The 17,559-nt window shown below is 38.5% G+C and overlaps 2 protein-coding genes across 2 annotated transcripts in view; one reads left to right on the top strand and one right to left on the bottom strand.

The window, feature by feature from the left end:
• The first annotated feature begins 2,535 nt into the window (after nt 1–2,535).
• Nucleotides 2,536–8,958, top strand: LOC107709955 (interferon regulatory factor 3-like). Its single transcript, XM_016514626.1, has 9 exons — nt 2,536–2,635; nt 3,170–3,329; nt 3,577–3,745; nt 3,825–3,916; nt 4,078–4,129; nt 5,202–5,336; nt 6,367–6,759; nt 8,232–8,347; nt 8,434–8,958. Exons 1-9 carry the CDS (start codon nt 2,619–2,621, stop codon nt 8,578–8,580), a joined length of 1,281 nt encoding a protein of 426 aa, XP_016370112.1. The 5' UTR covers nt 2,536–2,618; the 3' UTR covers nt 8,581–8,958.
• LOC107709938 (PHD and RING finger domain-containing protein 1-like) overlaps nt 3,175–17,559 on the bottom strand; it is a 20,655-nt gene continuing 6,270 nt past the window's right edge. Inside the window, exons 11-16 of the mRNA XM_016514609.1 lie at nt 12,949–15,903; nt 12,280–12,350; nt 11,153–11,278; nt 10,928–11,056; nt 9,717–10,705; nt 3,175–3,186 (exon numbers count right to left, since the gene is read on the bottom strand). Coding sequence (XP_016370095.1) covers nt 10,559–10,705; nt 10,928–11,056; nt 11,153–11,278; nt 12,280–12,350; nt 12,949–15,903 — 3,428 coding nt within the window. The 3' untranslated portion in view covers nt 3,175–3,186; nt 9,717–10,558. The remainder of the gene's footprint in view (nt 3,187–9,716; nt 10,706–10,927; nt 11,057–11,152; nt 11,279–12,279; nt 12,351–12,948; nt 15,904–17,559) is intronic.

A 17,559-nucleotide genomic window follows, 5' to 3' on the forward strand; every position in this document is an offset into this window, starting at 1 on the left:
CAAAAAAGCCCCTATGAACGTAGTATGCAGTGTTTAAAAAAAAAAAAAAAAAAAATCATTTGGGTGGCAAGTAACTAGGGTTTTGAAGGATGAATTAAATGTTTTCGGTGAGTTATACGTTTTGCAGATAGATAGAAGTTTGTTTTTGTGTAGAGTGTTTTAATCACCACTAGAGGGCAGTAATGGATAAGGGAAAAATATTGATTATTAGTAAACCTTCAGTTACCAGTTTAATAATTCAACAAATGCATAACTAAAGCCCAACTTAGTTTTATGCAGCGTTGGTAGTAATACATATTTTTATCTGTTAAAATGTACATTCACAAAAACAGTAAAGTAGTTTTGGGATAGTGGTGCACGAGTTTGGCTGTGGTTTTGTCCAGCTGTGATTTCAGCAATAGGTTTTTATTTCCGTGCAGCCACAGGTTTCTAAAACTTTCTCTGTTTTTCATGAAATCGCGAAAAAGGGGAAATGAAAACAGTATATTGCTCGATGTAGGCGAGCAGCGTGTCAGCTGAAGCGGGTCAAGAGACTTCGGTACTGGGGAACAACCTCTCGCCGGAGGAAAGCTCTTCCGAGGAGTCCGCAGAGAGAAGTGCTCCTGTTACCCTCAGATTCATTTCCTTTTTCCACTGCTAAATAACGGACACATGCACCTCGGACTTCAGGGGAAAGTGCAGTGAACGTGTAATATTTATAACAGCACTGTCATGGTTTCCTCTCGTACAGCTGGCGTGAGAAACAAAGGACGGGTCGAGTGCAGAATCTCAAACACCTGTTGTAGAAATTATGTATCACTGAAACGGCTCTCGTGACCACAGTCCCACTCATATGGCTGCCTTTTTTCACTAATGATTGCAGTTTAATCATGGTATTCAGTAAAATAAAGCTGAAATTTGTATTTTTGATGTGTAGGCTATTGAACAATAGACTTGATCACACTTTAATTTATTTATTGTTAAGCATTTACATGCACTACCCTGACAGCAGACGTACATCACGGAGACGTCTGCATTACATCTGTAAGACGTATTTTTTAGAGTGTTTGCTCATCTGCAATACGTCTATAGGACGTTTCCTATCAGATGTCAAATAGGCGTTTAGATGTCTTTAAGATGTTTATTATTTAATATGAATGTAAAACTGACATCTTAAAGACGTCTATCAGATGTTTGTACACAGCAGATGCTTTCCAGATGAAGAGATCTTTAACAGACATCTTGCAGACGTTCTCTCTGGGTAGCATTTAACACGCTGTGTCCGAGGACTGTGTAGCATGAAATATACTTAAAGGGATAGTTCACCACATAATTTATTCACCATCATGTCATGCATCCAAACCTGTATGACCTTCAGTGGAACACAAAAACGGTATTTTTTGAAAAATTTATTTTTCTTCATACAGTTAAAGCCAATGGGGTCCAAATAGCTTTGTGGTGAAATTGGGCCCAAACAGAATGAATATAAAATGTAATTGAAATTAGGCCTACTGTTATTATTTTAACAGTACAGTCAGTCTTAACTGACTAGGTTTAAAACATGCTTGGAAAAAAAAAAACGAATCAGTGTAAAAAAAATGAGTCAAGGCCCAAAGCATATTTGTCTGCAGGCGTTTAGGTAAAGTGTGGCCTGATTTAGAAACTCATGATTACACAGAAGAGGGTGGATGTAGTAACAAAAGGCATTCCATTGTAATCTGAGTGGTGTTAAGGTGCGGTCACATTAGCGAAATGTTAAATAAATAAATAAATAAAATTTGCGGGCAAAAATAGTGTCGCAATGTATGAAGCACAGCTCACACAGAAGTCTTTTTTAAAACCAAGAGATGAATGAACAGCTTGAACGAGCGAAATCTGCGTGCGGAAGTTTGTCTCGCCCACGCGAAACTGATAGGCCTATCTGTCGGAATGGCTGGATTTCGCCCGAGACATTTCGCCAAACAACTATGTGAACGCACCTTTATTGTAGTAATTATACAACATGCTGTAGGCTATGTAGTTCAAGGACCTTCCTCTTTATATAGTACAACGTACACAACAGCTGACGTACTTTTTATTACGATCACAATAAACCAGGCCTTGAGTCTCTTAAGATGACATTCAGGACGAATAACAAAAATGCTAGTTTGAATGTTAAATGGCTATATGTAATCACACATGATCTTTTTAATGTTTAAACTTTCTTATTGTTTTTTTACATTCACATAACACAAATCTCTATAGCAACACTAAAATGCAATAGGCTATGGCTTTTAAAACTGGGGACATTTTAACAGTAAATATTAGAACAATTTAAAACAACTGTCCACCCCCCCCCTTCTAATAATCCTTCTAATATGCTGATTTTCTCAAGAAAAGTATTTTAAGGCCAATAGATCACTAAATTTAAAGGTCTTGCATCAGCAGCCTTTACCTTAAACCGGGTATGATGATGCAAGAAGACGAATTAGTGGAACGTCGCTTTTATTTTCGAAAACGACCCGCTTTGCTTTCGGCTTCACTGAACACTCCTCCTACTGTGTGACGCGTCTGTGACGCTTCCGTGTGTATAAAACAGCAGAGAAACGCCAAGCCGCTGGAAACTACCAAGCAGTGGAACAGCTTAAACACCTGAGATCATGGCAGCGATGCAGGGGTAAGATGATGAAATTATTATCATGACTGTAAAATATAGGCTGTGTCTCAAAACCAAGACGCGTTTTCACAGGCCGCTGAGCGAAGCGCAAGAAGCAGAGCTTGAACCTGACGCGCCGCATTAAAAACGCGACGCGCAGGGTCGCTGTAAAACAAGCAAACAAAACGAAACGAAACATAAACGTCCGTTTGCTGCATGTGTACATATTTCAAGAATGAAAAAAAGTCTGTGTATCTGAATATCAGCTGAGCTAATTCGGAAGTCGCTTATGCACAACTATGCAGTCTATAGGTAGGCAGCAAGGTTTTGAGAAAGCATGTGATGTAATTTAATGTTACATCAATATTACATTAAAATGTATTTATTATGTAAAAAGCTTTCATTCTGTAAAAAAGTGTAATGAATATAAAATTTAGATAAGAAAACAAGCTTTCAGTGCAGCAGCATATGACAGCATGTGATGACTACATTAAGTGAATATCTGATTCACTATCTGTTATGATCTATTTGAACCCCTTTTTTTTCTTCCTCAAGAAGTGCAATTGGCAAACCTCAGTTTGGCCCATGGCTCATAGAGCAGGTGGAAAGTGGGACATATGAGGGATTGCGCATGATAGGCAATGACATATTTCGGATCCCCTGGAAACACAACTCCCGAAAAGACCTTGGGGACGACGATGTTAAAATATTTAAGGTAACTTCCTCTTTGCGTCACAATCCCCTTTGGCATCTTTTCACTCCTGCATGAATGATTCATGCGGGATATAGCTGGAGGAGGGGCGGGATTCCCAAAGGAGGGCCTAACTCTTGAGTGGAAGCCCCGCCCCTTTTGACCTTAAAAGTTTGATATTGCACGCCATTCACACCTGATGCATCAATGAATTTGAATTATACTAACTTGAAATATACATGGACTTTTTTGCAATTTTGGTGTTTTACAGGCATGGGCTGTGGTCAGTGGGAAGATCAACGAGCACCCTAACGACAAAGCGAAATGGAAGACAAATTTCCGTTGTGCACTTCATAGTCTAAAAAACTTCGAGATGTTAGAGGATCACTCCAAAGATCAGGACGACCAACACAAAGTCTATCGCATCATCCGTCCTCAAAGTGAGTTAAACTGCTCAATCTGCACTTGTCATGGGAAAATGAGTTGATTTATAAAGCCCTGGCTAATCTCGTTCTTCAGACCACCAAGAGATCCAGAATGTAGAGCCAGTTCAACTTCCATTCATTCCTCATCTCTACAGTGCAGCTAATGACATATCTGAAGAAATGGAGGTAAGGCCTAGATTATGATTGGCTGTAGACATCATATGTATATCATAAAAATAATAATAATTATTATTTTTTTTTAAATATTTTAAAATATAAAGTTAATTAAAAATAATGTACAAAGATATTTTAAATGTATAATAAAATATATATCTTGTTTATTACAGCAGGAATTGCTCAACCAGGTGGAGACAATGGATCTAAGTGAACAACATGCAGGTAAGAATCACTATGATGGCTATATTTAGGGTTAGCAATTCAAACAATCCATGATTTTGCAACCAACATTTAAGGTGTGGTCACATTTACTGTTGCCCTGTGAAATCCAGTCATTTCAATAAGAATCTGCACAATCCAATGCATCATCAGCTGAAAAAAAATTGTTTGTTAAAGTGATAGCAATAATATAGTTTCTTTGTGATTGTATTGTTATAGTTGTGGTGTCACCTTTACTATTCTTTTAAATTTAAAAACTATTTTTAAGACTTTATCTTTATTGTTATCATTATAGTATTAATACTTAAAAATTTTTGCAGGGGAAACCCAGTCATTTCGGAATCTGTACAATCGAGTCAATTAGGAATCCACACAATTAAGAATTTTGCGTGAGGGCAAAAAAGTTCTCACTTATCTTTGCTGTTCTTTTAAATTTAGAACAACCTTTAAGAATATATCGTCATACTATTAATATTTAAGATTTTCTTGGGTGAAATCCAGTCATTTCGCTATGAATCCACACAATCCTAAGGGTCATCAGCTGAAAAAAATACATAAATAAATCGTTGTGAAAGTGATTTGAATAATATTGTTCTTTTGGGACGGTATTGTTATTGTTGTGGCGTCACCTATACTGTTCTTTTACATTTATTTACTATTATTTTAATTATTGTGGGTGAAATCCAGTCATTTCGCTATGAATCCTCGCAATCAGAACAGAAGGCGGCTTGGTTCAAAAACAAACAAAAAAGTGATTTCCTCGTGAGTGGCGATGCATTGACAACGGACTTTTTTTTGCTAGCAAAATTTCACAGAAATTTCGCCAACGTGACCACACCTTTCAAATCCACACAGGAACCAAAGCAACCTTATGGCAATACTCTAAAAATCAACCAGAAAACTGTAGCAACACCTTGGCAACTAGCCATAACACTCTGCACATGCAAACACCAATCAACTCGCACAACATTATATTAGCAAGTTTCGTTCAATGGCAGGAAGTGAGGTAGATGGATTGGCGTTTGTTATGCCATATTCACAATATGCTAATATACAATATAATTTATATTCACAGAATCCCATGCATGGAACAACGGTTCCCAACAAATCATTCCGACCACCTCAAGCAACTACTATGAGACTCCCTACTCTGATGTTCCATGCATGCCGAATAACACGCCTCCCCCAGACCAGCTGCCATACAATACAGGTAACACGACAGTTTTACACAACAGTTTATTCAACCATGAAAAATCGTAACTATTTTACGAGTTGGCTCGATTGCATGATTTGATTCATACGAAAATGTGTGATTTTTAAGAATAAAAGCAAGCATTAAGGTCCACCCCTAAACCTAAAGCCCAAAGTATACTTTGGTTTTGGCGTACGCGAGGGTCTGTGTACAGTGTGCATGATGCAAATTTCGTCACCAGAGTAGTATGCGCACCACCCGATTTTTGTAAATAACTTTGTACGCACAGGTCGCACCTGCGCATTGTATTTGTTTTGCACTAATCCGTTGTTCCACAAGGTGACAAAATTGGCCCGGGCCGTTGTTTCACAGTAGACTAAAAAGATGGAACAACAACAAAATAGCGGAGACCGCAACAACAGACGGGCACATTGACAAGCGCTTGTGTGAGGCGGTTATAAGAGAGTCACAACTAGTTTAAAAGAGTACAAAGACATTTTTATCGGTCATAACTTCTGGAGTAAAATAGCGCAGACACTGGACAAAGACACTTTCAATTAAAAGGCCGTAAGCAGATTGTACAAAAACATACAAATGAGATCATATGATTTCATAAAAACTCGCCACAAGTTCGTTAAAACATAAAATAGTTACGAATAGCCTTGAGAGGGTGTTGGTTGTATTTGAACCATTGACATTGTCTGTATATAGAACATTGCATATGTAATATGACATCTCTAAAGGCCATATCGTTCTCGCATCATAAACGATAACTATATTAGTGTCCAACCCGATAACATTTTTTTATTTAAAGCATGCGCAAAAGTTTTGTTGTCTGCCGCTTTAAATACTCAAGCTCTTTATGGTTCGATGGATTCTGATTGGCTGACAGTGTTTTTATCGTCCATCAGCTGGAAACGTTCATTGTGAAAGTGATTCCAACGATATTGTTCCTCTGTCCCGTTATAGTTGTAGTGTGGACTGTGCTGTTCTTTCAAATTTTTGAATGATTTTTAAAACTATCTTTGTCCTATAATGTTATTTCTAGGACAGCAATGTAACCTTCCAGCTCTCTGTGACATGGAGATCTCGATCAACTACAGAAAAACAGAAGTTTTGAAAACTCGCCTGTGTTTGCCACTCGTTCAGTTTCACTACCAGTGCGACCCATCTGAGCTGAGAGGAGAGCCAATCCGCTTCCCATCCACCGAGGGTCTGATGATCGACCAAAAACAGATCCAGTTCACTAAACGCATCCTGGACAGCATTCAGAGAGGTCTGCAGCTGGAGGTAAACCAGTATGGCATCTACGGCTTCCGTCAGGACCAGTGTAAAGTCTTCGTCAGCACCAGCGACCCATCTGAGATCCAGAACCCAGAGCCCAGGAAACTGCACCAGAACACCAGAGAGCAACTGCTCTGCTTCGATAAGTACTTCAGAGGTATGAACGATGAGAAAGGAATATTTATTAATCACGCTGAATAATCTCTAATATTATAGAGATCATTTATTAATTAATATCAAATTAATATCAAATTTATTGTAGGGAACTCATTTTAATTATCATCTACTTTTATTACCACAAACACAATTTTCAGCTTTACCTGTTACCATGATTGTTCCCCATTACAAATACAGAATATTCGCTAAAATTGCAACATACAGGAAGTGACATCATTGAGACCTTTTCTACAGCATGGCAGGAAGACAAGTAAAAAATCTCATGCCATTTTCTCAAAAAAAAAAAAAAAAAATTTTTTTTCTTAATTGCAGCATCCTTCAACCCTGTTACCATAGTTACTGTGCAGGGGAAACAAAATTTTATTTATAGACAAAACATTTATCACTAACTAAAAAAGCATTTGGTCCCAAACTAGCTAACACCTACTGAGTGACAGATTTATTTATGGGAAAGCATTGTATGCAACCCTGTTACTCGGTTTGACATTCATTTTGAAATTAATTTTATATTATAAAATATAAAATACATGCATAATGTAATCATTTAAAACAACTGTTAAACATCTCCTTTCACTGACAAATTGTCAACAAAAAATTTCTTGCATTTGCAACTCTGTTACCATGATTGTTCCCCATTACAAAAACAGAATATTCACTAAAATTGTGGCATTTAGGAAGTGACATCATTGGGCCCTTTCTACAGCATGGCTGGAAGACGAGACTAAATCTCATTCCATTTTTTTCAACTTTTTCACAAATTGCAGAATTGACTGCTCAGCCTTCAACCCTGTTACCATAGTTATTGTGGTAAAAAAAAAAAAATCTTTAATTTATGGAAAACATGTTTATCACTAACTACAAAACCAGAATTTAGTCCCAAACTAGCTAAAACCTAATGAGCGACAAATTAAAATGTGAAAAACCCGTATGCAACCCTATTACTCAAATTGCCATTAAAAATATTAAACTTAACGCTTACATAAAATAAATGTATAAAAATTGAAAATAATTGTGAAGCACCTCCTTTCACTGACAAATTGCTTAGAACGAAAAAAAAACTTAAATTTGCAACCCTGTTACACTGATTGTTCCCCTTTAACATAGCTAGAAGACAAGTAAAAAAAAATGCAGGGTTGAATGCTTAGCCTTCAACCCTGTTACCATAGTTATTGTGTGGGGGGAAAAAATCTTTCCATGAATTTCTTTAATTTATGGACAAAGTGACAGAATTGCTTATCAGATGCTTAACAAGCTTCACATTCATGCTTTTAAAGCTTCCTGTAAACTTTCCCCATTGAAAGTGCAAGTGTTTTTTTTATTTTTTTATATACAAAGTTTTCTGTTTGAATGGAAAGCATGTTACAAATGCTGTCCTGATAGCCTTGGCACCTCAACTGTATTGTGATGTGGTATGTGTTTCCATTTTGATTGAAAAATATCAACATTTTTCAGATCTGATAGATTTTATAGAGAACAGACGGGGTTCTCCGGATTACACCATCTACCTGTGCTTTGGAGAGAAGCTCCCGGATGGAAAACCACTGGAGAAGAAACTTATTACTGTCAAAGTAAATACCTTGAACAAAACAGAAACCCATTTCGAGTTGTTTTGTTTGTGTTTCAGTGTTATAACGTATCTTTTCCATTTCCACAGGTTGTACCTCTGATTTGCCGTGAACTTCATGAGAGAGCTCAAATGGAGGGAGCGTCTTCTCTTCGCAATGAAAACGTTAGCTTGCAGATCTCCCACAACAGCCTTTTTGACCTCATAAATTCTTTGGGTCTGCCTTCAGTGGCCTAAAGCATGAAATCAGTCAGCTGACATGCCTTTCCACACACACACACACACACACATATAGTGAGATAGAATTTCAATTAGTTACTGTTATATTTATAGCGCAAACTTTCCAGAGGTGATTTCCATGGGGCATTCAGAGGTCTTGGTCACTCTACCATGTAATAGCAATCTCAAAGAAAACGGTATTGTTCAAATGACCTGAAACATTGTTTTTCCTGTTAATATTTTCTAATGAGCGCTAGAGCCTCATTTTAATATCCTGTCTTCTAGTGAAGAATCTTTCACCTTTCGCCCAAAGGGCTGCCCTTGTATTGTTTCTTGTCTGTCGCTTTATGAATGTGATGTCTAGAAAGTTTGGTGTCATTAAATGTACTATTATTTTAAAAAACGACTGTTTGACTTTTGTGTATTGTTTTATTGAAAGACGCAGACGCCAGTATCTAAAGATGAAGTATGTATAAAAATGTTATGCATATAAACATATATAAAATGAAATTTGTGTCAATGCACAGTGTAATACTTTTAAATATATGTGTATTTTTGTACATGTCTTTAAATTTCAAGACATAAAATACAATTATACAGCACATTTCATGAATAAACATTTTCAAATTCCTGCTAACTAAACATTATTTCCAGAATATATGATTTATTGTACATGAATCATTCAATATTAACCAATTTTTAACTGTAAAACAAACATACCCCTTTAAGAAACATGCCGAAGGATTTTTTTTTTTAAAGTATTTAATAAAATTATTTACAAAGACCGCAACACGGATGCTTCAATTCACATCGCGAATCAAGTATTCTGTGACTGCTTGGATTCATATGATAAAGTTCAATCAGGTTAAGAGATCAGAATCAACTCTCACGTCTGGAATCAACCCTCAGATCAACTCGATGCGATTTGCCACAGGAAAACTGGCACAGTTCTGTGCGCCTCACCATGAGATGCAACTCAAGTTACATGATCAATTCAGAAATCATACAAACATTCCTCAAGCAATTAAAATGACATAATTAGTGTAAAGGGTTCAGAAAAAAAACTTCTGAAATACACTTTTAGCTATCAATGTTTGAAAGAAAAGATTCATTATTTTATATGCTGAATGTCATCAACAAACAGAAAAAAAAACTCAGCTGACAAGGTTTTAAAATGAAAATAGTCTTTTCAACTGAACAGAAAAGATACATTACAGCCGTTCACGTGTCATGCGAACAAAACTATTTCTCTATTTACAACAAAACTATTTCAACGAGGGTGAGGTCTACTGCAAGTTTTCCTGTTTTAGCTATATTAGTAAACAAAAAGCTTTTAAAGAAATCAGTCCACCAAACTGATTCCAGAGTCTCATGAAGACTGGATATCAAAATGATATTTTTATTCGAATAAATACTCTTTGATGGTTTTCTGAGAGACACAGAACATCCCAGAGGATCTTCTGCATGTACGATCCTGCTAATGTTCCTCAACATAATGCTTATATATTCTCATTAACCACAAAAAAAAAAAAAATGTACTGTGCTCTCCAGTGTCAATTATTCATGGTGGAATGGCAGGTTCAAGAGTATTGTGTTTGTGTATATATATGATGCATACATATATGCAAACATGTCATTTTTTAGTCTGACAATGCAAGAGCCTGTTTAACAACTTACACTTCCTGTTGGATCATCAGCTTAAAATAGCATGGTATTCAACACTCTTGAAGAGGGTGCTGCTTTGAACAATGGCAAACTTAAAGATTTTTCAACCCATTCTGTATCCGGACACTCCCAGATACTTTCAAATGATCTTTACGTTCAGAAGAAAACATAGAAACATTCAAAAAGGTTCATTTGACAACTGATGACAAGATGACGAGCCCTTAAGAGTTTCCCATGGCATTGTAGAAATGCACAGATTTTTAAAAAAACAATGAAATCTACTGTTGATCGCTATAAGATATCATCTGAAATGTAGCCGTTACCCTCGGCCTCACATTGGAGTTTGGGAATCTGTGTGTTGGCTTTGCACAGTTTCCTCTTTCTTGTGTTTTTTTGCATGTTTGTACTTATCCACGTAGGCTTTGACCAGGTTGGCTACTTTCACCGGGTTAATCTCACCGCTCTTGCTATGACACACCTTGAGAATGGGGCAAACAAGACATGAATAGGGTCAGTTTAGAAACATGACAATGCTTTCATAATTCATTGAAGAAACGGGCCATTGGAGTGGAGGAAAACAAATAGTATTTACATATGCAAATGTGCTGGTCAGGTGTTTACTTCGGGTCTAACATGCCATACAAGGAAGTGGATATGGAAAAACAACCACAGAAGAAAACACCTGACGTCACGCAATTACCTTCTGGACGGCTTTCCTCAGAATCTCTTTGTACTCTTCCTTTGTGATGTCTCTCTTCTGGTAGAAGGGCTTTATGGCCAGTTTGACCTCCTCTATTGCTCGCTCTTGCATATGAAGTTTCTTTATATACTACAGAAAGACAAACAATGAATTAAAAAATTCATGACATCAAGACAATGCCACGAATTATGAGATAACGATATGATGTAATCGTGCTCTAGTCACCTTGTCTTTTTGATTGGGGTCCTGTAAAACTTCTTTGTGGGATTTTGGTTTGCTGGATTCATCTTGGGGAGATAGGCTGGAGACTGATGCCATAAGTTTTGGTTCAGCCTGAGATAAAGCTTTATCCTTTAATATGGAATAATATGGGATTATTGTAGTACTGAAGCACCATTAACAGCACTCTAACTGCCCACGATAATGAAAATTCCCTGAAAACGTTTAAAAGATTTATGAGGCGTCTCAACTTCCTGTCATCCTCTGGGATTTCCCTTTGCTGAAGGGAATGTGAAGTACTAATTTATCAAGCACAAATTTGTTGCACCTTAATGATTGTTTTTTTTATTTTAAGCAATTATACTTTAGCTGATGAATGCAAAACATCACAGAAACATTTAGTGTCAACTGCTGAAAATTCACATGACATAATGACCCTGATTAATTGTGATAAACTTGTTTTTGTCTGGGACACTCCTTGTGAAAGGAGGATGCAATTTCCAAGAGTAATGCTAACTTTAATTTCTTCTGAAGTGAAGCCTTATTTGGCTGCTTTCAGTTTCGATCACATGGGTACAATAGAAATTGCATCGGCATTATTTTCACCTCCTTGAGAAAGCGAGCTGCAAATTGTGAATGCAAAGAGTGACATGACGACACCCTCTGGTTGCTTGAAGCAACTACATATGATGGGCAATAATTATGATATTCACTGGTATCTAAAAACATTTTTATTAAGGGTGGAGAAATTTCAAATGACAATATCATATTGATTTTTGTGTTATCAAAATTCAAAGGTTTGTTCATGAGGCTCAATTTATGTAACCCACAGAAGTTTCTTCAGTTAGAAAGAGTTTTGCAATTATTTACTATAATTGTCCTAAAACAGTATGTCTGTATGTGGCACACAAAAAATATTTTGAAAAATGTCAGTTTTTTAAAACACACAATGAAAAGTCAATGTGGTTTACATTGGACATCAATGTTCTTCAATAAAGTCAAGCAAGTGTGAGCCTCAAGTTCAACAAATACAAGATTAAGAAAATTGACTATTTTAATTGGGTGGGTGGGGTGGGGGGAATCTATCCCTTTAAGACACTGCAAGAAAGACAAAGTATCTGTAGGGTCTGTACCTGATTTTGTGGGGTTGTAGCAGACCTTCGCGACCCTTCTTGCTTGAATTTTAATTTGAAGAGTGCAAGTTCTAAAAGAGGCACGGGAAAACATTCAGAGTATTTTACTAGTTTTCTAAATCATTTTAGCTTTATGTTGCCTGAATGCGTCACACCAAATCTGATGTGACTGAAGTAATTTAGTTATTATCTCAATACTTGCAGAGTTCGTTACAGACCAGGGGTGTCCAATCCTGCTCCTGAAGGGCCACTGACCTGCACAGTTCAGCTCCAACCCCAATTAAACACAGCTGAGCCAGTGTTAAACCTCAAATGCTGGCTCTCTTTTCAAAGGCTGAATTTGTCAGGAGGCTAAACTTCCCAGACAAGTGTGTTGGGGCAAGTTGGAGCTTAACCAGGGGTGTCCGAACCGGTTCCTGGAGGGCCACTATCCTGCAACCCTAATAAAACACACCTGAACCAGCTAATCAAGGTCCTCAGATTCTCAAGAAACTTTCAGGCAAGTGTGTGGGAGCTGAACTCTGTGGGACACTGGATTGGACACCCCTGGTCTATAATGAACTCTGCACCTACTGAAACTTGAATCTTAAATTCAGACTTGGTGTGGATGGGGAGCAAAACTAAATGGGAAAAGTCAAGAAGTAGTGCAGCGAAAAAATGTTTACTCACTGCTTAAATTCTCAGACTGGGGTTCTGCTTGTTCCTGCAGATTCCAAGTAACTCGTTTTCCCTGCGATTTAGACTTTGCACCAGCCGTAACAATCTCTGTAGTTTGCTTGTTCCCTGCTGGAGTCTCTGGAACGGCAGATTTGGGGTCGACAGCTTCTGTTGAGTCGGCCACAGAGCTCTCACTCATTTCCTTCTTAATGAAGTCCAAATTATCAATCAAGTAATCAACACTGATATCTTCATCGGAGGAAATACCAAGTTCTTGTTTTATTGGCGGATCTGGCGGTTGGAGAGGTGACATCTCCATGTCCTCGTCCAAAAGTGGCGAATGATAAGACTCAGTGGGCTCCTTTATACAGTTCACTGCATCTATGGCAGGCGTATCCAAATTGATGACAAGAGGGTTGTCACTGCAGCTTGGTGAATCATCTTCATCAGGCCATATATTTTCAATTTTTATCTTTTTTGGCTCAACCACCATTTCTTGTACTTTCATCTCATCCTGTAAGCTAGCGTGGCTCTTCTCTAAATCAGCACTGTCTGATTTAATTTCATTAACATATGGTGATTCCAGGCTGAAGATGTCTAAAGATGTCATCTCTTCTTTCTTTAGCTTTTTAACGCCATCTAATTCTCCACACAAGTTGAGACAGACGTCTTCCTCCTTTTTGATGTCTTTCAACTCCTTGACAGAACCAGTGGGCCAAGGTTCTTCCTGTTTAACTTCATTAGGCTTAAGCAGCTCAAGTGAAACATCATCCTCGCTTTCTTGAAGTGTTCTGGTCGGGTCATCATGTCTTGATGACTCAAGTCCATGGGCTGTGATCTCAACTGACTGGGTGGTCTCTTGTTTAACAGATTGTAATACAACAGTCGTCTCACACTCCTGTGGTCTTGCATCTCGCTCTGTCTTCACAGGCGTGGTAGTCTTGTTTGCACGAAGAGCAGACTCATGTAATTCAGTGGACATGGGCTCTGCAGACTTATGGGAGCTCCTTTCAGTACGCCGAGAAATCTCTGATCGTTCTTCTCGCCGTTTACGCTCTCTAGATGTTGATCTTGACCTCTGCCTCTTTAACTTTGTCTCACCCTGAAACGTTGATTTTCTCCTCCTTTCTCTAGATCTAGAAAACGAACGGGATCGGGAGCGCCTTCTTTCTTTTGACCTCTTCCTACGTCTTTCTCTCCCTCGGTTGTCATTTCTCTCATGACTCGCTCTTCTCCCGCTCGTCTTCCTTTCTCTACTGCTGGAACTCGAGGAACACCTCCGGTCTCTTGATCGCAGACGTCGCCTTTCTTTCGATCTTGAGCGGGATTTCGAACGAGATCTCTGCCGATCTCTTGACCTTGAGCGTGACCTCCTCTTTTCTTTCAACTTTGAGTGTTTCTTTTTATGAGAGTCTTTAGATGAAAGGCTTTGCGAGTTTGATGGTGACCGCTTCCTATCTTTGGACTGGGACTGGTGAGGTCTTTCCTCCTTGTCTTTAGCTATGTTAGAAGAATTAAAAGCACCACTGACTGAAGGCAGCTCTTTACACACCCCGTTTCCTTTTCCTTTAGAAGCTTGTTGCAGATTGACTGGAGAATCTTCTAGCGACTTTGATTGGGGTCTGATGGGTAGAGTTCCAGTCTCAGGTTCAGACTTTACCTCCACCTTAACATTTATTTCACTGCATGACCAGCTTGATCTGGAGTGCTCTTCGGTTTTCTGAAAAGGGCTTCCTGGAGTTCCACCACTTCCAGTATCCATGCCTTCTTCGCAACTAGTAGAATCCAAAGCAGGACCTCCTGCGGGTGCTTGACTGTCTGAATGATGGGGTGATTCTTTACATGGCCTGTCCCACAAAGGCTCTGGCTCTGCTTTAACTTCTGCACACATTTCCAAGCCTCTCTCTGTATCGGAGTGTACATCCAGAGGCTCAGATTTGATTTGATGACAGGCACTCTCACTGAATCCAATTGGCACCCGAGGTGCAGTATTTTGGACGCTAATATCAGGACCCTCATTTTCTGGTTCATTATCAGAGGAATCAGACCCCGTAGGGTTAAAGGGATCATAGACCTCACTCTTCTCCTCTTTGGCTTTTGCTCTTAAAGACAACAGCATCCGTTTACTTTTATTATTCCTCTTTATTGCTTCCTCATCACCTCCAGGCAGAGTCCCTCCTGATGCAGGAAGACGCTGAGCTTGCCAGGGGTTTCCGCTAGAGTTTATACGGAAACTGATGGAAGAAGAGGACGGGCGTGAGTTTGAAGAGGCGCTAAAAGATGATGTAGTGGAGGTGAAAGAGCTAGAAAATGAAGATGAAGCACCAGTACTGTCTGCTCTTTGCCTCTGAGCATCCACTGTCCTGTTTTGCTGACTCCCACCCGTACCTTGCTGGTCAACGGTACGTTCCCTATTGCCTGCTAAGCTGTTAGCTGAAGACCCAGGCAAAGTACTGCTACCACTGCTACTATTCGCACTGGAGGTACTGTCCCTTTTAATTTTTGGTATCCTTGGCAATACAGAAACATCCACCCATACAGGCTTGGGAGGGGGCTTTCTGACAGGTGGTTGTCGGACAGGACCTTCCTTGTCTTGATGGGGAGAGTCAGAAGGGCCATTTGGCACCCTTGAGAGGGGTTGACTTCTAATCCCATTGGTGCTCAAGTGGCTATTCCCAGGTCTTGGTGGGTTTAGGGTGATCGGCCTATGAGGAGCTCCCGCAAGCAAATGGGGATGTCCCAAGGGAGAAGGGTGAGAGTGAGGAAGGTGAGGGAAGTGTATAGGGGGAGATGTGGAATTCTGTGGTGTGGAACAGGACCCAGGGGAACTGTGTGCTGGTGGGGGCCTCCTCAAGGGGCTAGAGGAAGGACCAGCCCCTCCAGAGGGTTGAATGAGACTTGTTTCTGAGTTTGGTGTGTCTCCTGTTTCTCCTGAGCCCTGAGTGTTTATTGGCAAGCACAGGGACACTGAAAGGAAAAAAGAAACATTTACTTTTTGAAAGGATGAGTTTTATTTACTGTTTTAGGATAAATAGACTGACACTAATTACAAGCAAATAAATATGGGAATACTTCAATCAAAGTTTGAGATTCATAGTGCAAAATAACAGTTACAGACAACATGTGAACAGGCAATAGTCCCTGGTCTACGCTACATAATATGTATCATGTAAAGGCAGATGAGGCCAATCAAAATGCAAATTAACCACTACCTAACAGCGTCATATATAAATGACTATTATTGTGAGGTCAACTAATATGGATTTTATGATGGCCAATGCCAATATTTTAGAAAGTCGAGAGCAAATATAAAGATGATATATGATATCAACATGCATAGCAAGCGTGGCAACTAATTTTTTTTTTTACATATTTACAAAACAAATGGGAATAATTTGAAAATTAAATATAATTTGAACTTGATTAAAAAAATTGTAAAAATTTATACTTTAGATAATTTCTTGATTCTGTAATCCCAGTATATATATATAGCAAATAAATAGTCAAAATGAAAGTCCTGCTTCCAATACTTAGCCAATTGTGAAAATTTTAATTAGCGCCAATATATTGGCCCACCAAAAAACTCATAAATGTGTGAAATATTCATATCACACCACATTTTAGTAGCCTACCTGTATAGCATGCAACCCTAACCGAGGGAAAAAAACTCCTGCTTGTGTTACCAGTCAACCCTCTACATTGTGAGTAAATCACTCGCATATGCGATTAAATCTTACTCTGGGCGACTAAATGTCTATCGTTAGCCATTGGCTAATAAATTCTTAGATTTTACTCGCCAGTGTGTGTGTTCGAGGCTAATTATAAGTTTAGCACAGATATATTTTCACTCGCTGAACACTCTGACTGAGCGCTTGAGAAATGCTCTCCATCAAGCGATCTGTACTTTTTCAATTCATCTTAATGGATGCGCAGCACACCTGTATTTGATGCACCATAAACTCTAGTGTGAAGGCACACGAGTCGCCGTCGCTTTGCTGATAGCGCCGTTTCTCACACATGCAAAGAGAGAACGAGAGTCTTAAATAGCACACTGAATCGACACGCTACATGTAAACGATATTGTTTGTTATATTTTCCTGTCAAAATAACGGAGTTCATTTGGAATTATTCAGCTTTTAAGAACAAGCAGAAGATATGCAGACTTCTCCGGTAGTGGGCGGAGCTAATGCGCAAACGGCAATCTCATTGGCTGGCGCTCAACTATTACCGTCCCGTTTTGATTTCAACAAATGAGTTTGAGCAAACGCTGACAATGTGATTAATATTCATGAACCCAGTAGTAGTAGTATTAGTAGTAGTATTATCTTTTAATAATAATTACTATTATCTATGACCAACAATATCTTAAACACCACCACTAGTCCTAAGTTCAGTTAAAATTACAAATATGTAATTACTAATCACTAATTCTGTCATTTAATAGTGCTTAATTATAATATAATGCTTGATTAACTGATGTTAAGAGTGTACATTCAGATATTTAAGAAGCTGTGCCATTTTACAAAGATAAGCTGATTTGGTGGAATCATATAGTAGTATAATCTACATTGTATATCGTATGTGTGTGTGTGTGTGTGAGTGTGTGTGTGTGTGTGTGTGTGT

Source organism: Sinocyclocheilus rhinocerous, unplaced genomic scaffold, assembly GCF_001515625.1.
Source record: "Sinocyclocheilus rhinocerous isolate Xijiao unplaced genomic scaffold, SAMN03320098_v1.1 scaffold2792, whole genome shotgun sequence".
Taxonomy (NCBI): Eukaryota; Metazoa; Chordata; class Actinopteri; order Cypriniformes; family Cyprinidae; genus Sinocyclocheilus; species Sinocyclocheilus rhinocerous.

What these genes read in the sequence shown, in the direction of transcription:
- LOC107709955 (XM_016514626.1), top strand. An exon ending in TCGCATCATCCGTCCTCAAA is followed by an intron (nt 3,746 to 3,824) that starts GTGAGTTAAACT and finishes CTCGTTCTTCAG; the next exon opens with ACCACCAAGAGATCCAGAAT. An exon ending in ACATATCTGAAGAAATGGAG is followed by an intron (nt 3,917 to 4,077) that starts GTAAGGCCTAGA and finishes TGTTTATTACAG; the next exon opens with CAGGAATTGCTCAACCAGGT.